The sequence below is a fragment of the Pholis gunnellus genome (assembly GCF_910591455.1).
Source record: "Pholis gunnellus genome assembly, chromosome: 24".
Lineage (NCBI taxonomy): Eukaryota > Metazoa > Chordata > Actinopteri > Perciformes > Pholidae > Pholis > Pholis gunnellus.
This window is the reverse complement of record NC_136551.1, coordinates 3,775,869-3,799,883: the sequence shown is the minus strand read 5'-3', so window position 1 is coordinate 3,799,883 and position 24,015 is coordinate 3,775,869. Positions and strand designations below refer to the sequence as shown.

Below are 24,015 nucleotides of genomic sequence, written 5' to 3'. Positions count from 1 at the left end.
GGCTTCTATTTCTGTCTCGCTCCTGATATCGTCGGGCCGGGCGGCGAGCACACATCTCTCTGCATCTTCCTCTCTCCTCATCGTGTTCTTCTTCAGGCTAAGCTTCGCCGGCCGGCCAGCCGGCCAGCCTTCCCCCAGAAGAGACTTCCTGTGTGACCTACTGTCTCTTTTTTCTCTCTCTTTTTTGTGATTTATGAACTTTTCGGTCTCTTTCTCTGCTTTTTTGCAAAGAATGAATGGTGGCCCTTAAGTGTCATGAGCAAAACAAGTAAATCCACAACATTAAAAGCTCAACAGTAACGATCTGCTGCATATAACAAAGTAAAGTGCACTCTGTGAAATCCTTTTAGGAGGAATTCAGTTTCCTCCTCTGTGAATTCAGTTTCCTTCTTCTTCACTCCAGGCCTCCTCTCTAATAAATCATCCTCCTTCCTGTTTGGAGGATCTCTGCTCAGCTCTCTCTGCTTCATCGCCTGTCTCTTCATTTCTCTGTCCAACTGCCCCCCCCCCCCCTTTCCCCAGTCCTTTCACACTGCTTTAATGTTAACAGGATGCTCTGTTTTCTACCTCCTGACAATCCAAAAAGCAGAGTAAATGTGCAGATCTGTGTTCCTCCGCGGCGACGCTTGAGCCTTAACTCATCCCGCTGGCTCGGCCCCCGCGGACTGATCCAAGAATTTGACAAATCTCGGTGGAGTCTGTTGGCACACAGATGACACGTTCACTTGTAATCAGTTGAAAATAATCACTTTCTGTTTGGATGATTATCATCATCCTTGCAGCTGCCTTGGAAACTACTGACCTCTGTTTATCTCATCCTTTCTAAAGTCACTTTTTTGAACACTGGTCTGTTTTCCACCATATGTTTCTCAGCTTTTTATTCTGTTTGTTGTGTTCGTTGTGTGCAAACTTTAGTGCTGCGGTTTATTGAAGCTCTTAACACGTCTTCCCTCTTCTCTACCTCCTTCTTTCTTTCTTTCTTTCACGCAGGTCTGAGCAAACGCGTCGACTCAGCACTCGTCTGTTTCATCCGTCAGTGAAGGCCGCTCAAGTCAGGTAAGCTAACGAGTTTCGGATCATCTCACGCTGCAGTAACTCAAAAGAAAAGGCAGAAACACAGAAGTCTGGACTGCTGCCAGATTGGTATGCTATGCACTACTTCTACTCATATCCCCCCCTTCCCCCCCACCCATGATATTTCACACTGACTTTTCCCATGACTCATGGGGCCCCCGGAGTCAGATCTAAGTGGCTGCACTCAGCCAGATGATTAGCTTGGGCTGTCCAAGGATGTGTAATAGAGAGGGAATTATGCTCAGCAAACATGTTGGAAGGGAGACGGGGCAATTGTTTGGGTTGATGTCATGCGAGATAGTTTTTCCCCGCTAAAATAAAAGCAGCCGTAAAACTCGAAACTCGTGTTTTACGTTTTTTTTGCGAGCTGCATAAATGTGAGCTATAATGCCGGGGGAGGGAAATGACAGAGCGAGTGGCTAAATGTAGATTTGGTGGTAAATTCAGAGAGGTCTTTGTGTTTGTGTGTGTGTGTGTGTGTGTGTCTATACTTAGCTCATGTTAACAATGTGTTTGCTCCCAGCCAGAGAGTTGTGGGTTGTTTAAGCTCCGTGGATGCATTCGGGGGCGTCAATGAGAGCGGTTGCGCGCGGGTTTTTTTTTGGGTGTTTGTGCATGCGCTGGGGTTTTGGTCAGGGGAGTGAGTGTGTGTAGGTGTGTGTGTGCGAGCGTGGACGTGCAGGGCGTGGGCTGTCGGCAGCCATCATAATCCCCCTCGGCCTTGAAAGGAGGCAGCGACTGACCGCTAAGCGGACGAGACGGACGGGACGTTGTGTTTGGGAAACACAGCGGGGAGCCCAGCGCTGTGTGTAAACGTCACAGTGGGTTCTTTATGTTTCTGGTTTGGGACAATTAGCAGGAATTGTTGTGCAGAATTAGCCTGTGAATCTCTGCTTTTAACCCAAATACAATTACAGTAATACTGTGTAAACAAGGAAGCGCTCCATTTGGGCTGCACCAAGACATCCTGTTATATCACTTTAGTTGTTTAAGCTTTTAAGATGGCACTCTTTTGTTTATACAACAGTTTGCTGTTGTGTAACTCTGATAAGACAGCACCCACATCAGCCTAAAAGTCTAAAAATGGCATCAACAGTACCAGCAGCCAGCGTATCGATGAATTTAAAAGGCTCGCCAGCTATTTGTGTCAGTGCGGTTATGGAGGACCCCCGGCGGGCTTCGCCTGGAGGATCCGGTGACCTATTTCAGTTCTCCACAACGTGGTCCAAGTCCGCTCTCTCTGCAGCCGGCGCCCCCCCCTCCTGACCACCACCAGCCCCTCCCACGCCGGGGCTCACATCACCATGGGAACAATGACATCAGCGCGGGGTGTGCCAGGCAGCATCGACTCCTCTGATGAGCTCCGGAGGCTGAAACTAAAGAGAAGGGAAAGCAAGCAGGCAGGCAGTGAGAGGAGGGAATACATGTGAGCAGTCTCACTCTTCAAAGGAAATTCAGTTTCCAACCTGAAAACTCAGGAAAAACATCTGACATCCAATAATACCAATCGATTCATCACAGTATGCCATTTAATTTACAAGCAAAAAGAAATGGATTGACTGTCACAGCTTCTTTTACTGGAGGGAAATAATGGTATATGAATCATTTATAATGATGATAATATTGGATTGTCATTATCGCTATACTACTTAATTTTGAGTTATACAGAAGTATAATGCACCACAGCAATATTTATCTAACAGCTGATTGCTTGTGAGGTCATAGACATCATCTCATGTTCATCTGGACACTTGCAGCAGACCTCCGAAGCCCTTTGAGGAACACTGTGTGAATAAAAGTGGATGCAAATCCCACTTGTAACTTGTTATTGTCCACCCTTCAGGACCGTGCTCTCCAGGCACACCTTGTCATCCTCCTGCGGTTATTGTCACAGTTGCTTATCTCAGATGTTTTGGCACGATGAGAGTTCTGAAGCCTCGTTAGTTCCCAGTGCGCCTATACTGCCGTCATTACGGTACTTAATCTGCAAGGAGTGGAGTCAGCCCCACACCTCGGATTAACATGGGCGTGTGTTTTCCATGCTGCCGTTCGCCGTATTCACAGTCCATTCACACTCCAATGGCGGCGTTTATTCCGCGTCAATCCCCTGGCATGTCTCGCTGAGTCAACGAAAACATAATCCGCCCGTCTGCTGCCGCTCAGGAGGAAGTCTCTGGGTTCTGGGTTCACGGCAACCTTGAGTGTCCTACTTTCCTCTTTGGGGCTACTGTTGAGTGTGACAGTTACCCATCAGCCACACAGTGTCTGTGTTTGTATGGATTTTGAGTCTATATTCTAATAATACTGTGCTTTAATGAAGCTTTGAATGACCTTTAATGAGAGGAAATATCACTTCCATGCCAACTTTGACCTTTCTTGTTGTCTCTAAAACTGCTATATCCCCTTGAAATATCGTAAATTATTATGATAGAAATGATAGGATACAGGAGAGAAAGAGGATATTAAGGATTAAATAAGGATTATTATAACAAATATGAATTCAAAATGACATAACACAGCATTTCTAAGGACATTTTCGGTAGTATGGCCTCCACAATTGTGTGCACAAATGATATTCACAGCTAAAATTATACTATAAACTGTCCCATCAATGATAAGGATGTAGAACATCATACCTAAAATCAGAGACCAGGCTCACACACACACACACACTTACAGACAGACTCACTCGGGGCGCTCACACAGAGGATTGAGGCCAGGTTGGCGCACTGAGACGGGCTGCCAGAGATTCCATCCTCCCTCCTAAATGGATGGTGACATTCCGATGTGAGCGCCGCTCCACGGAGGCGTGATGAGTGACCCAGATTGGGGTGCGGTTGGTGGAGGGGGGGGAGGCGCAGAATGGGAGGCAAGTGAGGTCGGATTAGGGACCGGGATGGGGTGGAGTCGGCATAGGAGGCTGGAAGGTAGAGCGAAGTGCAGCAGGGGGGGGGACCGCGAAACAAAAGAAAGAGGGAGAGAAGTCAGACGAGCCTCAGGCCCACCGCCACACCTTCTCTCTTGTCTCCTGCTGGCGTGCTCAGTGCAAGACTTCCATCCCGAGATGTAACGGGACTTGACAGTCCTCCTTTGACTCCCAGTGCTGTTGATTTAACCCTTTGGTGGTTCACATGCTGTGCAGTTGTGCTGAGCTTTAGCCTTCCTGAAAGTCAAACACGATTGAGTGTTTTTTTGAAATCTCTAGAAAAGATAATGTGATAACCTAATTTAAGTGTCACAGCTTCACCGTAGGTGTTATTTTAGGGCAGAAGAGGAGGTTGTTTTTTCCTGGTGTCACTCTAAATGGCACCAGAGATTACTTCTCGTCTGCAGGCGATTGACACATCAGTGTTTTAATGAGGTTTTCCTGCACATAAAAGCAGTGTTTGTATGCACTTTGTCAGCTAGCCACGAAGCAGATTGCAGACTGACCCTAATAGTAAAATGTATTGTGTCTTCAGATGAGATGAGAGAGGCGAAAAAGCACAATTTTCCATCAGTGCAGTGTATGTTTTATAAAGACCGTCTGCTTCTTTGGTGGTGTTATATTTGGAAAGATGCCCGTTAGACACTTTATCCTTTTCTGTCTAACACAATACGACTGGAAAGCAGCTCAAAGGGAGCGATGGGAGAGGGCGGTGTCGGATCACGTTAACCGCAGGAGGATGACAAGGTGTGCCTGGAGAGCCCGGTCCTGAAGGGTGGGCAAACCCAGATATCAGGAGACAATTAAATAGTTTGACATGCGCTCAGTATCTAATTGTACCAGTGTTTACATTTAAAGGGAGAGAATAAACTTTTCTCTGCATTGTGATGTAACAGGACGGGTGTCACATGGGCACAACTAATATAACTCAACCACATTAAAAGGCCAGTGGTTCTTGGTATTCTACAGTCTGCTGATAGAGGAGGCATTCAAATACAAAAACATCAGCATAGACAACAAGCCGACACATAATAAAAGAGGTATTTGCAGCAGATCTGGAGTTTAATGCATTAGAATTTGTGTTTTTCTCTGCAATTAAGTGCCTTTTTATCTAAATGTATGTATGGATTTATGTAAGCAGCCATGGTTTATGCCATCCTTTTGTATGGACAATGCGTAACATTGCCAAAACAGCAGCTCAATGCAGCTCTAAACCTCCGTTAGCACCGGTTTTCTTCCTTAGTAACAGCTAAGACTAGACTCGCCTCTGACTGAACCCTGGGCTGAGATTTTCTGTCTCAGACAGTGTGGCCCGATACCTGTGTATCAGTAGGTGTCCTCTCCTCTCCTCTGCTCTCCTCTCTTCTTCTTTTCTCGGTTCTGATCCTCACGTCTGCAGCAGACATCAGCACCCGGTCACTGTGAGCCTGTTGTCATGCAGCGCTGCAGAGAAAGGAGAAGGAGTGAGGAGAGAGGAGAGAGGAGTTTTACATGTATTTCAGGCCTGCTGCTTGATTTGTTTGTCTCAGCAGGCTGGAAAACCTCAGTTACATCTTCAATTTCTCAACATTTTCCGACAAAAAGCAGCTCCTGTCCTCGGCCTCAGTGATAAATTTGTTCTGATGAAATTAGCGGCAGCTGATGATAATGATGCAATTTTGTGAAACTGCCAGGCAAGGGAGGGCCCCATGCTAATCCCCTTTATAAAGCAACATTATGCGTTTCCTCTTAAGGGTAAAAAAAGGCTTTTATTCTGGTAACATGCTTGACTAGAGTGTGGATACTTCAGTAGCAGCAGACTTGACTGGGGCGAAGTCTTTTGTTCTTATAAATGGTGGGAAAGAGCTTGTTGCGCTGTAGCAGTGCTGTCTGAAGGCGGCGGCGGGGGGGGGGGGGGGCAAGCCTGTCAAACCAATCTGCCGGACCCCCATAAGACCTGTTCTGGTTGCCATGGTAACAGCCTCCTCATCGAGGATGAGGGGATATAAAGGGTGTGTTCACATGCCCCCCCTCCTCCCCCTCCCCTCCGACCATTTCATGAGCTTCCTGCTGCAGTGCACCTTAACAGCTGTGTCTTTGTGGCATCGTATATTCTGGATTAATACGCGGTTTGTTTAAGGTGTTTTCTTTACGAGGCTCACCTCTTCAGTGGCAAGTGTGTCCGTTTAGCATGCATCAAATTTGAAGGCACATGGCGTCACGCCAACAGGAACGAACATTTAGGAGCCACATTCAGGAAGGCTTTGGGAGTCACATCCACTGTTGAAGTAAAATAAAAAATAGAACAGAGTAGAAACAGCTATTTTTGTTAGTCTGGTCTTTGTCTCAGCACATGGATGCTGAGACAAAGACTAGCCGGTATGCTGAAGAGTGTAGCACCTCACTCCCTCTGGTGGCGGATCTGTAATCTTCACCGTGCAGTGTGAATCCTGTACCACGGTCAGCTGAGATGAGATATTTATCATCTGTCTCTCTCTCTCTCTCTCTCCCCCGTCACTTGCTCCAGCAGGTGACCTGTCCCCTCCCCGGCGTCCCAGCAGGCAGGCATGGCAGACGGTCGGCAGCCAGACGAGCACTGGGCCTCCAACGGCCAGGAGAACGGCGAGAATGGCTACTCCGCCTACAGCTCCGCCTACAGGGAGAACGGATTCCACGGTGAGGCAGCTGCACATCCCGGAGCGACAGGTAGGAACGCAGACACGGTGTGTTTGTGAGTGTGTGTGTGTGTGTGTGTGTGGGTGTGTGTGCGAGCATGTGACTACAGCACCAGGTCAATAACATTGATTTAGACCGCCCACACATACTGCCAGATGGGTCTGGGTAAATGGGATTGGTTCCATGGTGCCAAGCAAGAGCAGTCAATCCACAAAAAGGCACGTGTTTCACATTTAAATGAGTACTGAACACAACCAAGCTGCTGTGGCAGCGATACCAAAGGTTGAAGGACAACGCTTTAGTCCCCCGAGACACCTGGTAGAGGGCATCTGGACCTTTTCTGGAAGTTAACCAGAAAGCTCCATGACTTCTAGTTGGAAAGTCTCCAAGCTTTGATTAAAAAGTGAAGGACAGGCGAGGTATCTTGCAATAAAGCGGTTTTATTTTATCGTGTTGCACGTTGAAGGCGATTGCCTGTCAGAAACATGATTTACTCTTTGCACTTTGGAAAAAAATGCATCGGATAAAACTCTGTAAGCTCAGAAACATGATGATGTGGTTGGCTAAAGGTTACTGAATCTCACTAACAAAATACATCATATTTATCACATTATAACTGGGAAACAAAGGCAGCGGGATATGTGTGCAAAGTCCGGCTTAAAGGAGAAGAGAGAGAAATGGGGGAAGATAAAGGAAGTTGAAGAAGAGAAAAACATAAAGGGGAAATTAGATGAAAAGAGGATTTCGCTCCCTATTAGGTCATGCTTACATCTCCAAGCATGCGATGTCAATGTGCATGTGTACATCTAGGGAAACCCTTAATTTCCATTATGATATCCATGATATTTTATGGTTGAATCTGATTATTGAGCCAGTACAATCTGACACAGTACCGGTATATGTTTGTTTGTTTTTTATACAACATCTGGGGTAAGTTGGCGCTCAAGATGCGTCCATCTGCACTTGACATTGAGTAAAAGGCCCGACTGGCCACTAATCAAATCCTAGAGGAGCTTGAGATTCATCAAACAAACACACACAACGAGCATTGTTCCAAACTCAAAGGGAGGCCACCCACAGAGACGAGGTCAGCAGAGTTATTAGTGTTTCATTTCCTTCCACCCATCCGTGTCTTGTCTTCCCGGTGTTGTCTGTCTGTCTCTCTCTCTCTCTCTCTCTCTCTCTCTCTCTCTCTCCCTCCCTCTCTCTCTCTCTCCCTTCACAGTGGATGACTCAGCCAATTTGCCTCCCTCCCCTCCCCCCTCTCCATCCGCTGAGCAGATTGGGCCCGTGGCACAAGGTACACCCACTCACACTTGTAACCACTCAGACCATTCAGGGTGAGAGTGTGAATGGTTGTGAGAGTGGTACAAATATAAATATATATATCTCAAAAAGAAGACAGCAAACACATCCAGGATTCCAAGTTTCTCATTGCAGCCACTGGCATGATTAGATAAACTCCTCCTCTTTCTTCTGGTCCCTTTTAATGTCCGGGTCCTCTGTCGCCTTGCATGTCAGCTGATCGCTAAATCAGCTTTTAAGAAGTCTGCAGCATGTGCCACACTGTCCTGTCCTCTTCGCACTTTGGTCCATTTTTACCAATATCAGTTCAATATTAGTTGTATTGTTCCTGGATGCCAGGACTAGACAACCCAAGCATCCCTTCCTCCCTTTACGCTGTAGTACATAACCTGCCACCGGAGCCCTTCATCTCACTAGTCTGCTTTCTCCTCCAAACATCTCCTCTGTTGCTCATCGTGTCTGTTGATTTCCTCAAGGAGTAAATCACAGATTTGGCTTTCAGCTCTTTGCTCACAGAGAACAGCAACCGTCTGCTTTCTGATCACTTCCTTCTTGCGTGCGGCATGCAATCACAAAAGCGCAGTCCCACTATAGTGCATGTTTATGACTAACGCCAGTTATTCGTTAATAAACAGTAACTAATCGTAAAGGGCGCTTTCACAAGCCAACATTTAGTCCGTAAAACAACCGGTCCAAGACGGCTCGAGGTGGACTCAAGTGCAATTTGATTACAGCGAGAACGTAATTTGACCCAATTGCAGGAAGTGTACCGAAATGCAGGGGATTATGGGCTGCCTGAGTGGGCATTTGTTGAGATGGATAGAGGTAAACGATAGGTCAACATGAGTACAAGCCCCGCAGCATCATTTTGATTGGATAGCTTAAGTATCAATATCGCTCTGATTCGGAGAAGCCAAACAGACTCTGGCTTGTGAAAGCGGCCTCAGAATATTTTTCTCATTTTCGACTAATTGCATCCATGTCAGGGTTAAAATATGCGATATACAACTGTAGTACGACGCTCAGACTATTAACTCTAAACCAAATGTGCAAACTCTGAAGAGTATATTTTGAAAATTCATGTTAAATGTGATTAGATCAAGACTAAGATAGAAGGTGTGTTGATTGCGTCCCCATGCATCTCCATCAGAGCTGAAAGTAACCCATTGTAACCCCGAGCTTTGTTGTCCTCCATGTCTCATCTATGTGTCCCCCCTCCCCTGCTCAAAGAAGATAAAGTAGAAGTTGTCAGTCAACAGCAGGATGAGGAGGAGGAGGAGGAGGCTCCAGAGGAGCCCCACAGTTACCAGGAGGAAGTGGCATGTAAGGAGCCTGGAGACTTGCTCCTAGAGCAGACAGATTATTTAACAGAGCCGCAGGCTTTGGGCTGCCAGCAAGCGCAGACACCTGAGGTCCTCAATGGAGGAAGTCATCAAGGTGAACACAGCTCGTCACAAAAAGGTGTGTGTGGTTTCTATTTGGGTTTTGTTCGCGTGCCTACAGTTTGTGTGAGTGTACTGTACGTGTGAGCAACTGTACATCCTTCCTCTTTGAAAAAGCGTGTGGAGTGAATGTCTTTTACCTGTCACCCTTTTTCTTTTGCATGATCCTCTTTTAATGGGTGCTCAATATTTTCCACTCTTGTTTTATAACTTGTGATGCGACTCAGGCTTTGCCGCCGACCTTCCCGCAGCTTTGTTGCTCTTAAATCCTTAAGCTTCTGCGACCTGAAGTTGCCATGTGCAAAATGATGTGACGTAGCATTTTGATTTTGTGCTTTGTCATGCAAAACATAACCATTTGCTTTTCATTGGAGTGACATTAGAACACCTGATCAACCACATTGGAGTTGATCAGCTCTGCACTTTTGTATTGCCAGCTACATTGCAAATGCAAATGTCACTGTCAAGTGTCACTAGAATTAGTTGTCTGTATATTTGTATGTGGGTTTTGCTGGAATATTGTGTGTTTTCTGAGTACATCCACCTGTATGGGAGCTTAATGAATCAGTCTTGAATGTATTTGAAGTCTGTTCTATTTCACTTTCTTTGAGTTTCAATGTTTTCATTTCATCCCAAGGCAAAGGATAATTCTGTTTTCCTATTGTTACTAAGGACACACTTACATTTATTACATAACACCCTCATTGGACATGTATCACCATCCTTATCGTCTCCAAGGTTAATTGAATTCAGAACATACCCTGAATAAATGTACTTCCAAGCAGTGTAAAGATGAATCCACCTCCGTACTTGCTGTAGAAACCCGTAATGACACTTAACACTCACTTACATCAACAACAAAAAATGTTAATATCAGGTTGACTGTGTTTTGTCAATCCGTGTGTATTGCAATAGGAATTCAATATATTTGTGTAGATTTATTTCTTGCCATCTGACATCATGCAACTCATTCCTTCATTCCAGTTCTGCACGCTATAGGTGCTGTGACCCCCCACTGTGCTGTTATGGCCTGCTGCAAAATACACTGTGCTGTGTGTTTTGCTTGGAGAGCTACTCTATCTATGTGCAGAAGGCCTCGGCTTGACTGTATTGGCTAGCTTTTGTGGATGCTTCAAGCAAAGCTTTTAGCTTATAGGACTTTGTACAAAGTTGTACAGTATCCTTCAAACTCACAGCCCAGCCAGAAGAATGTATGAGTCAGGAATCTTGTGAGTCTGCTATGAAGGAAGATGAACCTCAAGTGGCGTCGCTACAAGAGACACGGTTGGCTGTTGAAAGAGCAACACCTGAAGGTGCAGAGCGCGCCTCGATTGAACCTCCCCCGCCCAAAGAGAAAGAGCTCTCTGACACCTCTTCAATTGAGCAGGGTGACCAAGAGAGAATGGATGTAGTAGAAGAGGCTGCTGAGAGCCACCTGCTTGTAGAGTCCAAAGAAAAAGAAGCTAAAGAATCTCTGCTAACAGAGGAGTTATCAAATCTTAAGGAGGACGACAAAGAGGGAGATATCTTACCAAGCAAATCAGGAGCCCCTATGACTGAAAGCATGGAAAATCCAGAGACGGTTGAGGGGATAAATAAGGAGGGCCAAGATAGTGGCACTGACATTGAGTTGCATGAGATACCAGTGACTGATGTTCAAAAAGAGGACCAAAGGCAAGAAGCAGACGGGTCAAGTCCAGAACCTGTCACAGAGTTTGGAACAAAAACCTACTTTGAGACATCCTCAAAAAGCCACGAAAAGGAGTCATCACAAACCCAGAGCTATTACGAACTCAGCACAGCAGCAGAGAAAAAGTTGAGTGAGGACACTGAAAGCATTGTGGAGAAGCTCGGAGAACAACAGGAGAGCTCAGCCAAAATATCTCCTGGTAAGATGTCACTCGAACAAAGAAGCCTCTCCCTAAACATTACTGTTGGATCTTCGACAGGACAAATAGGGAAGGGAGAGAAGTCAACGACCTTGTGTCCAATCAGTGGAAGCTTTGATGAATCTGAGGTTTACCCTTTAACTCCATCTGTGGAGAGCCAACACCAATTTCCTCCAGCTGTCTCCATTACCCCAACTACCCCTGACTCACCTCCAGAGGCAAAGGCAGACAAGCCTTTCCTTTCTGATAAGCACAAATGTCTTGAACATTCAGGCAGTCTCTCTGAAATGTTGGACCTGGCTGGAGATCTGCCTCGGCCATCATTAGAGAGGAGGGAGCTTGACCACATGAGGCGAAAGTCCGTGCCCGCCAATGTATCAGCTCTGGTAGGGAGTTCTTTGGCCAAGCTGGCCTTGGTAGATCAAACCTCAAGAGTGGTAGGAGGGGAAAACCAACTGGCGGAACTGGGCTACTGTGTCTTCAATGAGTACGCAGGGCCCATGCCGTCTCCTGCCGATGTACCTAGTCCTGGAGGCTCTCCGCACCAGCGTTTCCCTTCAATGGAAAGTGAGGTTGAGGAGGAGCTTGGGGACACGGAAGTTGAAGGAATTCATGAAGGAATTATCCCTGAGATTTCTCAAAAAACTGTGTCCGAAAAGAAAGACTCATCAGTCAAAAGCACCATGATTCTTGAGAGGGCCGTGACAAGTGGAGTAAAGCCCGATCGTCTAAGAATCCCATTGACTTCCTCAAAAGACAGATTGACTGAGTTTCGTTTGGAGAGTGGCCTGCCTGGTGACATAAAGATCCAAGCAATTCCTGAGGTAGACATTGAAAAAGACCCCTCCAGAGAGGCTTCTCCCATCCCACCAGACAGGTCCTTTACTTTCACTCCGTTGGAAACTGGAAGCAAGGTTCCCCCAACTCCCACCACTCCCAAGTCCCCAAATGGTACACCCTTAGAAACCCAAATTACTGGAGAGAAGGCAGCGAAAGATGTCCGACCAGAGGTTAAAGCAGAGAATGATCCAGAGTCTGAGAGGATTGATAAGACACAGACAGAGTTGGACAAAGAAATGCGTAAATCTGAGCAGGAGGATTCAGAAGAAAGAGGGGATGAACCAGAAATGGCAAACATACCTTCAGCATCATCTCAGTCTTCAGGAGAGAGCACAGAAAAAGATGGCGAGAAGATTCAAAGTGAGCGTGGGACACCTACAAGATTAGAAAGAATAGAAAGGCAAGAGACCTCAAAAGCTGGTCAGGATTTAAGCACAGAAAAACCATTGGATGAGAAAGATGACCAAATCCAGTTACAGGAGGTGGCTAAAGGCGCACCAAAACCACATATAACCTCCCCAGTCATCATCATACCTCAAGCACAAGTAGAGGAAGAAGCAGATGAAGAGGACGATATTGAGATTGCTGAAGAGCCTCAAGAGGTAATGGAGGAAGATGAAGGGCCTAAGAGTCCAATCAAAGTGAGGCTGACGGTAGGCGATCAGATGGCGGAAGACGATCCCAAGTCTGGCGCAGAAGACTGGAGTCACAGTGTGCAAAACAGTGATGATAGGGACCCTGTGACTGACAGTTCGCACTTGTCTCCATGCTCTGATCATGATCTACCACTGCAACCGGATGAAGGTGGCAGAGATAGTTGGATAGGGGTGGATAAGGACGAAGACGCACATATAAGTATGGATGAAGGGACGAAAGAGGAGGGCGAGGTGGTAAAGGCAGACCAAACAGTGGAGGACGTTGGTTCTGATGGGGTAGGCAAAGAGAAAGAGATGAAAACAACAGAGGATGAGGGGGAGGAGAGGATGTGTGAAGAGGAGAAAGACATCGAGATTGGTCAGGAGGTGGAAGAGACTTCCGCTGTGCTCTGCCAGACCAGTCAGGCACCTAACGATGAAACCACCATGGACGTCTCCCTGCTAGATACAGACAGTGGCTGGATGGACTCACAAGGTACCCCGAGCTTGCAAAATTAATCACAAGTAAATGTTTAAGACACTTAATGTATTTTTTAACACCGAAAACTAGTTTACACCACAACGCTTAATGTGTCTTCTGTGCTAAGCTAGCTCCCGGCTAGCTAGGAATGTGGAGAATTAGTCCTCTTTTAATCCCTCCCCCACTGCAGATGATGACAAAAGTATCATGACTGAGCAAATCGAAGCCCTTCCTCAGGTCCAGAGTCCCACCACTACACCAGTGGTGGACAGACCCGCTAAACGGGCCCCTGGCAGAGGAAGGGGCCACCCTGGCACCACTGAGAGTAAAGTGTCCCGCAAAGTACCCGGCCACCATCCACCAAGAGAGGAGATGAAGAAGAAAAAAGGTTCCAATTCTGTATTCAAGATGCAAATGATGTATTTTGTATTATATTGATTTGAAGCACAGATTTAGGCTCTTTGCAGTGCATTTAACCCGAGGTTTGCATGTTGGTATAATCCTGTCTCTCCTCTTTGCTAGTAGCCGTGAGGAGGGCTGACCAGATAAAGGTGTCAGCCCTCCAAAGTCGTTCTCCATCTCGAAAGAGTGTAGCCAAAGCGGCGGCCAGACATCCTAGGCCCGCTCTGCTTCACGGCTCTGCTAGACGAAAGGCCACAGGTGAACAGTCTTCACCGGGAATTAGTGCTGTGGATAGAGAGAGTGTCAACTAATTACTAAGATTTCTCTATTTTACCACATTCAATTGAGTCAAAGCTTGAACAATTTAGGGTTTTAATTGTTGCTACAAACATACAATAACAGGTGTTTTATGGACTTTACTCTCTCTCTCTATCAATGGCTGTTTGACGAATCACACGGGTGCAATGTAGCTGGCAAACATCATGTGCTGCGGTCTTTTTTTTAAATCAGCTCAACTGCTTTGTCTTTTTTGTCTTTGTTCTCATTTTATCTGAAAAGGAGTATCTACTCCTGCTTGGCCTCATATTCATGTTTATTTCTGCTCACTGACGCCTCTGTGATTTGCGATTGCAACTCTGGTTTCATTCTTTTTCTGATCATTTCAATGACACGTGTATGCGTTTGCTGGGAAATGGCTGCATGTCGGAGGTTGTGTGTTTGGTCAGCTGCTCTGAAAGGGTCTTTGAGTGACGAAAATGATTTCCGACGTGTACGTTTTTATGGATGCGTATGTGTGCTGTGTGCAAAAAGTCACATTCTCAAATGTGTCTCCCTTGTTGGATTACATCGATCATTACTGATGAACTCTTTTTTTTTCAGGTATGGAAAGCCATATGCCCCTCAGTGTGGCCCACCAGTCCAGGGAGAGGACCACTGTAAGTACTACCACCATCATGACACACGTGCGCACTCGCTTTATTTTAAATGCATGCTTATTAATTATTAATGGTTATTAGCATTAAGCATTTTAGTCATGTTAATATGAATGCAGCAGTGAATACATCATCTTCAAGCATATAGGAGGAAATACTAGACCCTGCAGTACACACACACACACACACATTTAATGGGATGAGGTTATTCCCTGTGGTTCTTTATCTCTCACACACATCAGTTCTCGCTCTCTCCGTACATTTCACAGCATATAACTGTGTAACGGGGCTTTTTGTTTGCATGACAAACTGGATGTTTTCTTCCTTTTTTTTTGAATGTCTGCATGTTATTTCTCTCTACGTGCACGTTCATTTTGTCTTGCATGCCGCCCTCTGTCCTCGTGCCAGTCTCGACAGAGAACATCTGTGAGTATAGAAGTCAAATAAAGAGAAGGCAGACAGGTTTCACTATTTTACCAACGCGTATAATGTGCAGTACAGGGGCCCCTTTAGATATATCTTGAACTCCCATCCTTCATCTTTCACCTAAAAGTTTCATTATGTTTCACGTCTTTTGAATAAACATCTCCATCCATTCAAGGCTTCTCTTAAAACAAATCATCACGTTGTTTTCTTGAGTGCCGTGCAGTTTGTTTTGTGCCGTAAGCTGTCAGTTTGGTCCGCTCCATCCCATCTCACGCCTTCGTCTCTCCATCTGCTTGTCACCTCTGCCTCACATCCCTGCATGCTTTCCCGCCTCTCGCCGTGGCTTTCGGGTCCAGAGCCCCACGAGGGCCGTTCTGTTAAAGATGGCAGCTCAGCGCCGGGGAACCGATCACCCGCCCCCCCGGCCCGACTCTGCCTGTAGCCTTAAACGGAGCCCCCTGGTGCAGGCGGAGCTCAATGAGGCCCGTCCCTCCTCTGCATGCTCCCTCCATTCCCCTCTGCCACACAAATGGGCAGAGAAGGTAAAATGAAAACAGGGGTTGGACAGGGAGCTTTAACCGGTGAGTGAGCTCGGCCGTTGACTCCACGGTGTGTGTTTGTTCAGGAGAGAGCATACCGCAGCCCAGAGAAGAGGTCGTCTCTGCCCAGACCAGCCAAATCTCTGACACGCCACATCCCTGCTGCTGAACAAGAAGACGGCACCCCCTCCAGGCCAACCTGTAAGAATACACACACACACACACACACACTCCTAAAATGAACTCCTCTTACACAGCAGATTGCCTCTTTAATGTCTCACGCTTATACTGTGACTCTCCTCAATCACTTTCTTTCGAATGATTTTTATCAAATTCTAACTCCGACCACATTGTTTCCCTTCACATCCTTGTTCACTCTTCCCTTTTTGCCGCTCCCCTCTCAAAAGCGATCCAGTCCAGAGCGGACAGCAGGTCTGGAAGAGCCCGTGGTATGGCAGGTAGACCACCTAGTAGCTCCTGTTAGACCCATCACACCCTGCTCATCGACATGTGACACCTGGTTATTAGTGTAAAGGGCTTTTTGTTTTTATATATTATGTATAGAAGCGAGCGGCATCTCGTCTCCTTACATTGCATTCTATAATTAATGCATAACAGGGTTGCAAGATGCAAAGCGTGCCTGATTTCCTGCACATTTACAGTTAAAAAAACTTTATTTTCCAATCAGAAATAGGGTGAATTTGCAAGCTTGTTTATGCAGTTTTGTTACCAAATTTGTCATTTTTAAATGCGTTAAATTTGGCTTTGTAAGCTTTATCAGTGGAACAGGTGGGATCCACAACAACAGGTCGCTACTTCCTGTTTTTTATGGCAACAAGCTGCTTTCACAATGTCCTTGTCAAACAGTTTTGTTTGACCTGGGTTGTTTGTTTTGTGGAAACGGACAGCAGGGCAGTGCTAACAGTTCCATGACAACCACATGAAGGGTCACTCCAATCCACCTGTTGCTGTATTGTCTTTCTCTTTTTCCCCATCTGTCTTCCTCCCTTTTCCTCTTCGTCCAAAGTGTTTTCTGCCCAGGACGGGTTTCCTTTCATTCCACGTCTCTCCTCTTCGTCCTTGTAATCCAGACACGTATCTCTTCTTCTCTCAAGGTACAGAGTCTGCACGCTCCCGATCAGTCCGCAGCGGGACCTCCACCCCCGGCTCCACCGCCGTCACGCCCGGCACCCCCCCCACCTACTCCTGCCGCACCCCCGGCTCTCGCACGCCCGGCAGCCACACGCCAAAGTCCTTCAGCGTCCTCCAGGAGAAGAAGGTGGCGGTGATCCGAACCCCGCCCAAGTCGCCGTCCTCCGCCCAGCGGCAGCTGAAGGTTCTCAATCAGCCCCTGCCTGACCTGAAGAATGTAAAGTCCAAGATTGGGTCCACCTCCAACCTCAAGCACCAGCCGAAAGGCGGACAGGTAACCGGCCCTGTCGAGGTCCAACACTCTTCACAGCACGCAGAAACAGACACATCTATTGATTCATACAAAAACAGTCTGCAGCACGGAGAGAGATTGACTGACACATGTATTTACCCGACATCAGTAACAATGAAGTCGTTCAAACTTTTCCATGTCATGCATTTACCTGTTTCTGCCACATGGGGGCAGTAAAGGACACGGTGATATTGTACACGTCTAAATAAATGAAAAAGACTATACTGCAAATCAAGGAAGATTACATTTTTGTAACTTCTAATCGTATGGTAATATATATATCATTTTGAAAATAACATTTTCACCTTTATTTAGTGTAGCCGTGCAGCATGAATATCCTAGACTTCTATAAAATGACTGCTGTTATAAGAAAAGAGTAATAACACGTAAAAAGATTGAATCAAACTTTTACTTATTATTAGAAATGGGTTGATGAGTTGATGCATGTTTGATTTGTGATTTGTCACGTCCCTCTCCTCCTCCGTCCTCCCTCTGAGTTGTAGAACTCGTCATATCTCTCTTCACCCGCTCACCATCACTCACTGCCTCTGAGCCCCTGCCGTCACTTCCTCTGACTTGTCCTCTCCCTGTCTGCCGTCCTCTCCGTCATCAGCTGCCTCCGGCCTCCTCAGCCCACTTTCCCTTTGTCTTCCTCCTCCTTACGTCTCAAACGTGCCTCTTTACCCGAAGAAGGAAGTCAAACCAGCTTAAAAACGCCAATTCTCTAAAGAATGTCCCTTAAGAGCAGTCAACCTGCAGAATCACTTGCCCTGGGGATCAGCCTCCGTCATCGCTGTGGAGGATTTCCCCCTCCGGCTCTCTGTATTAATAATTGCAAGCGGAAGGAATTACTTATTGAGAAGTTGCATCAAGAATAGAATGAAAATATATCACCTCGCATCACTTTGGACCTGAGAAAGAGAATACAAATATGTAAATAGAGGTGCGAGTTGAAGTTGTTTTCCTCTCGTAATGAGTATTTAATACCCTGGATTGTGCATGCACACACACAATGCTCCTCTCACCTTCGTCTACGAGGTGTAACAGATGTGTGGTCGACGAATAGAGACTAGCAGACAGTCTCGATGTTCCCGGAGTGTTGCAGAGGTGAGACTTTTCATTAAGCCCAGGGGAGCGTGGAGGACGAGGCCACTTCTTCTTGCCTCTTTAGGGAGAAACGTTTAATGAGGCTGGGTGACGCACGGCTGGGATGAGCAGCACAAACGCTTGATGTCATGTTTTATTTTTGACATTCAAAGGCCTGAAACATTGCGTTAAGAATGAAACACGAGAGTGTAGCCTCAGTGTTTAGTTCTTTCTTAGTTTGACTAGATCGTCGTGTGTGTGTGTGAGTGTGTGTGTGTGTGTGTGTGTGTTAGAGGAAGAGCTGTCAAAAGAATCCAGGTCAAGTCAGTGTCGACCGGAGACGGAGGCTTGCTGTCGGGTCTCTTGTGTGTTTTCCTCTGAACCTCTTCCTCCTCTCCTCTCTCCCTCTCCCTGTGTTCACCTTCTTACTCGTTTACAGTGTCGGCCCTTTTTTTATTTTATTTTATTTTACAAAATGGCGCACAAAGCAGAAATACTGTCATTGGTTGTATTGAACCACAAGTGATATATAGTGTTATATATATATATATATCTCTGTCCCTGTTTATTTATTTGATTGCTTGTCTTGTAGGTTTAGATGTTGATCACCACCTCTGTTCCTTTTTGCATTCATTTTTTTTTTTAGCTCTGGCCGATGATGTTATTTGCACCTCCAGAGCAGCAACACAATCCCCTCTATTCCCACAGCTCCGTTTCTCAGCACGTGTAATGTAAATGCATGTAACGACACACGGATCCCCACACTGACCCGAAACGAGGCACATGTAGTGTTTTTCCTTTTCTGAATTCGATTTTGTTTTAGGTTAAAATTTCACACGAGACGCTGGACTTCAGTCATGTTCAGTCAAAATGCCGCTCCAAGGATAATCTGAAGCACTCGCCCAAAGGAGGCAATGTATGTACGCCTTTCTCTTTCTCTTTCTCTTTTGCGCTCCTCTCTTTCTTTTCAGCTGGGGCTGTCGTAGCGCTCTCTCTGTGCGTCTGTCCACTCATCTGTGTGTCTGTTTCAGTCAAGACTAAGAGGGGTTTATATCCACAGTGCCACACATACCAAGTGGTATTTTGTCTCTGTATTTTGTGCCATCCTTGTTTTTCTTGTCTTGTGTAGTATAGCGGATGGTGCACTTGGGATTCAAACTGTTTCAGACATGCTTCAGGCTGTAAGAGCTCAAAGGAAGGGCGAGTTCAAGACTCGATGGATTACAGCGCTGAAAGTGCCGCTTCATGTCTTTATCCCCGCAAAAAAAAAACGAAACTCCCTCCATAAAAAAAAGGCTTCAGTTTTTGTTTTTTCTGTGCTCTAGATCAGCTGGAATTCAAATTCCCCAGCGCTGAAGTGAGTGCCGGCAGATTGATAGGTCGTGGATTTAAAATTGGGACACTTTTACAGGATTATTTTGAGCAGGAAAGGGAGGGAGGAGGGGGGGGGGGGGGGGGGGGTGTTGGTGCAATTTTTTAAGCTCCGCCCATCCAGTCGTGCCCTCAATGTTTGCTGTTTGTATTAAAAAAACGGTCACCCTGTCATTCCCAGGTCATGATTCCAAGTGTTAAACTGGACTTTAGCCACGTTCAGGCTAAATGCGGCTCCCTGGACAAACTCCAGCACGCAGCAGGCGGCGGAAACGTGAGTAACTCTGCAAAAACACCACACACACACATTCAACATATGCAGCATGAACGTGTAAACACCCCCTTTACAGCGTGCAGGGTTGTCTCTGCACCACGAGATATACGTCTGCTTTGTCCTCACTGCATTTTCCCTTTTTTTTTCCTTCTCTCCACTTCTTCAGGTAAAGATGTGTTAATATGTGCTTTGTGCTGCTGCCCCACAGATCCAAATCCAGACCAAGAAGATCGACTTGAGCCACATCACCGCCAAATGTGGCTCCATGTCCAACATCCGTCACAGACCAGGTACGGCACTTATTTAGCTGCCATTAGGGAAACATGTACAATATGCAATAATATGGATATATATGACCCCTAAGACTTCTGTAAGGCTGTTGAAAACCAGAGACCAACCATTCTGACAAGCACAGTGTCCTTTGTGTGCGCTGCGGTGTGCACACTCAGATTCTTTCTTTGCTCAGGAGAAGCCTGGAGGGCGAGCGATGCCCTGTGGGTTTGATACTTTTCTTCTTCTTCTGCCCTGCTCCCAGGGGGAGGTCATGTGCGCATCGAGAATGTGAAGCTGGACTTTAAAGACAAGGCCGCTGCCAAAGTCGGCTCCCTGGGCAACTCCAGCCACACCCCTGGAGGCGGGAATATTATGGTAAGAAAATATACAGTATTCTGTTTCTGTAGAAATAAAGAGGAGAAAAACACCCCAGACCTTCTTTTCTTTTTTCTGCACCCGCCAGATCGAGAGCCACAAGCTGTCCTTCCGGGAATCGGCCAAAGCTCGGGTGGATCACGGCGCCGAAATCGTCATCACGCACACCCCCGGGGTCGAGACGGGCGGCACCTCCCCGCGCCTGTCCTCCTCCGGCAGCATCAACATCCTGGATACGCCCCAGCTTGCCACGCTGGCCCAGGATGTCACCGCTGCCCTGGCCAAGCAGGGCTTATGAGCGGGCTGCCCCCCCCCCCCCCCCCCCCTGCTTAGGATACCCTCCAGAATCCACACCGTCACTCCTCGACCCCATCAATCTCATTCACCCATAAGCATCCAAGTGTTCTCCCATGGTCCTTCACTGCAACATGACCCCCCACTCACTTGACCCCACAGGTTCTACATATAGGCGATCGACTGTCTCGTCCATCAGCGACCCTTCCGGCCCTTCCAGTGGGACTTTCCAAACTCAAGGATTGTTTCTCATTCCCGCCCTCAAATGGGACACGCCCCGTCACTCTCTTATTTGTTTTTCATTTATGTTCCGTCACTCAAATATGGACTTTTCTTTATTTTGTTCTAGATAGGCTGAATGCTAAAGGTGTGAGTGGACGTGCTTGTCTCAGAAGGCATCGGAGGTTTTTACGATTGTACAGTGATTTGTAGCGTGAAAAAAGCATCACATTCCACTCGTATTGGGGATAAACGGTCAGGTGAACTGTTGCATAATGTTCATTCAGAATTAATATGGTACCGAGTGCGAGAAATAGCTACTAGATACTAGACGCTAGTCTTAAAGATACGACCGTCTGAGAGACCTAACTTCCAGAAACATGGCTTGTAACTGTACCTGCAGAAGAATGGCTGAAGAGCATGTCTGCTAAGATGTGACATGGTTTCTTTGTTTGTTCGTTGGTTGGTTTTAATCTCATGATTTCCTGATATGTGCTGAATTGTTGGAGCGATTGTTATGTTTTCTTTTTATACATGTCACTGTAGTGGAAGTTGTTCCAGTTTTGTATGTTTCCCTGCAGCTACACTGGCTTATTAGCACTTAAATGTAACGCTAATCTTTCCAATAGATTTCCTCTCCGCAAACTAATGGGCTGCTCTTTTTGTTTGATTTTACATTAGCGCTGTGATTTTTTTTATTAGGCTACAACAATGCTGTTATGCTGGCATGGCAAATACATGATGAATGAATTAGATCTATCTGGAGCAATTGTAAACCTGTCGGTGTGAGTGTAAACAGCCAGGATGCATCCTAGTGCCTCCGCTTTAAGGTCAGATCCTCAGATACCCGAAACCGCCCCTCATGCTCCTGTGATCATCCTCCTTTTGCAGAGACTGGGTCGTACACTGTATTTGAAGTTTGTTAAAAAAAGAGCAGCTACCTGGCCCTTTAGTGCGAGCGAACCAGTAACTTCACAGGAAAAGAAAGCCGAAACGAAGGAGGACTGAAGAATGGGACTAACCCCCAACTTGCAGCTGTTAGAATTCATTATATTAAAAAAAAAAGAATAAAAAACAAAACTGTTCTAGCATATTCTCTGCTCACCATTGTGGAACTCCTCTGCCCCCCCTTTTCCTCCTCCCCTGGTGTCAGTTACCCCTCCAGTGTTTTTCTGTGCTTCCTATATTCTTGCCCCCCCCCCCCCCCCCCCCAGCCCCTCTTTGCCTGTGTAAGTGTATTTAAAAGACCATGTAGATGTGTGCACTCTTTCCGATGTTTGAGACGTACTGATGACAAATGCTCCTACAGGATGACGAGGACAGAAATAAATAAAATTAAAAAAAACGGATTCACGCTTGTTTTCATATGAATTCTCCAAAATTCAGCATGGTCAAATGTTAAATCTGTGATTTCTTTTTTTATTATACATATTTTTGCTTTTCTGCATTAACATAGTGATAAGTGGGGGACCTGATGTAACGGTTGTTCTTTTTATTAAAGTAGTTATGTGCAACAGCGCCCCCTAGGGTCACGCTTTACGACTTTCAGGTGGCCACAATGTAGCATATTTAACGTTACCAGCTGGTAATTAAGTGAACACGATACCACGTGTTTGTTAGAGAGGTTCACAGGAACCGGAAGGCGAATTGTATCACTTTTGGACAAAGCCAGTTAAGTGTTTGCCCGTTTCTATTTGTGCTAAACTAAGTTAGCCGACAGTAGCTTCGTATTTAGCGCACAGGCACGAGAGTGAAGCTAACTGTTGGTTCGACAGCCAGTAAATAAGCTTGTTTTGACCAGTGTTTGTTCACAGTTGTCTGTAAGGAAATAAGAATCAGTAGAGTAGCGTGTCTTTTACAGCCCACCACCTTGTCCACCTGTGTTGTTAAACAACCTGTTGAAGGACTATGCCCCGTGTCATTGCACCATCCGGGTGCCATTCAACGCGTGTTTTCCGGGCGTTTGCGTTTCAGTCAAACGCTCTGTCGTTTCCTTTAATGATGCACAAGGCAGAGGGGTTGAGACAGACAACATCTGGCGCAGCCGCACACTGCGTCTTTAAGCTCCGCCGCCAAATAAATTAGCACGCCGATCAACTGTCACTGTCCGGCGAGGGAGGTGCTGAAATCCGAGCGCTCTCCTTCTCTCGCTCTCTCTCTCTCGCTCTCTCTCTCTCTCTCTCCTTCTCTTCTCTCTCTCCTTCTCTTCTCTCTCTCTCTCTCTCTCTCTCTCTCTCTCCCTCTATTGCCGCCGACCGACCGACCGACACTTGCAGCCATTTTACGCAGGACGAACCCAATCATGTCGTGAGCGACGCTCGCTGGTCACCTGGGCAGAGCCAGCAGCAGCAGCAGCCGCAGCCGCCGCCGCCGCCGCGCGCGCGTCCCGGTGGTCGCGAGCAGGCAGGTCCGGCCAAAATGGTGAAGAGGAAAAGCCTGGACGACAACGAGCCGGAGTGCGGGAAAGGAATACCGTTCCCCATCCAGACCTTCCTATGGAGGCAAACCAGGTTAGTGTGTGCTTCAGTGGGAATTGATAACAGGTGTTTGCCATTGCCGAGAATAAGGAGGATCAAGGATTTGACAGCAGCTGTGTCACACATATAAAGCCACCTGCTTTTGTATCCTGCTCAGCGTCACAATAGATGCATTGCCTTATTATAGTTCAACCCTTGAATGGATAGTCTTGAGTGTGTCAGTTCCCTGCTTTCATTGAATGTTGTAAATGGAGGGAGGTGGAGAGTCAAGAATGGAGACAGATGCAGAAGGCATGATGTCACACCTGTAAAGCAAATACAGAAAGTGGGCCAAAGAAAACAAGTGGTCTGTGGACCAGCTGCTGTGACATGACGGCTCCTGTTTGTGCTAAATGTCCTGTGCAGTATATTTCGTTAAGAGATACGATTTGACAGAGGGGATTTAATGGTGTAACCTACATTTATCATTTTTGTAAATCTTATATAAGCGTGTCTTTTTGTGTTTCTCAGTGCATTTCTGCGTCCAAAGTTGGGAAAACAGTATGAAGCATCGTGTGTGGTAAGTTATTTCATAATGCCGCGTGTGGGGAAATAATCGCTCCATTCCCAGTAATCTGTTTTTACCTTAATGCACCTGCAAATCAAGTGGGCTCTTG

At 46.5% G+C, this 24,015-nt stretch overlaps 2 protein-coding genes across 2 annotated transcripts in view; both read left to right on the top strand.

The window, feature by feature from the left end:
* Positions 1 to 6,525: 6,525 nt before the first annotated feature.
* Positions 6,526 to 22,142, top strand: LOC306715287 (uncharacterized protein). The gene is made up of 15 exons (XM_079185602.1): positions 6,526 to 6,685; positions 7,881 to 7,955; positions 9,191 to 9,421; positions 10,599 to 13,262; positions 13,438 to 13,635; positions 13,770 to 13,907; positions 14,529 to 14,584; positions 15,633 to 15,747; positions 15,954 to 15,992; positions 16,638 to 16,972; positions 18,900 to 18,992; positions 19,629 to 19,721; positions 19,930 to 20,011; positions 20,257 to 20,369; positions 20,458 to 22,142. Exons 1-15 carry the CDS (start codon positions 6,547 to 6,549, stop codon positions 20,665 to 20,667), a joined length of 4,581 nt encoding a protein of 1,526 aa, XP_079041728.1. The 5' UTR covers positions 6,526 to 6,546; the 3' UTR covers positions 20,668 to 22,142.
* Positions 22,143 to 23,300: 1,158 nt separating this feature from the next.
* The window catches only part of unc80 (unc-80 homolog (C. elegans)), a gene marked incomplete at both ends in the record, with an annotated part of 31,847 nt that continues 31,132 nt past the window's right edge, over positions 23,301 to 24,015 (top strand). Inside the window, 2 exons of the mRNA XM_079185631.1 lie at positions 23,301 to 23,392; positions 23,870 to 23,918. Coding sequence (XP_079041757.1) covers positions 23,301 to 23,392; positions 23,870 to 23,918 — 141 coding nt within the window. The remainder of the gene's footprint in view (positions 23,393 to 23,869; positions 23,919 to 24,015) is intronic.

Coding starts and splice junctions, on each gene's coding strand:
- LOC306715287 (XM_079185602.1), top strand. CDS start 6,547: ATGGCAGACGGTCGGCAGCCAGACGAGCACTGGGCCTCCAACGGCCAG. Junction 7,956..9,190: donor GATTGGGCCCGTGGCACAAG/GTACACCCACTC, acceptor CCCTGCTCAAAG/AAGATAAAGTAGAAGTTGTC. Junction 13,636..13,769: donor GGAGATGAAGAAGAAAAAAG/GTTCCAATTCTG, acceptor CCTCTTTGCTAG/TAGCCGTGAGGAGGGCTGAC.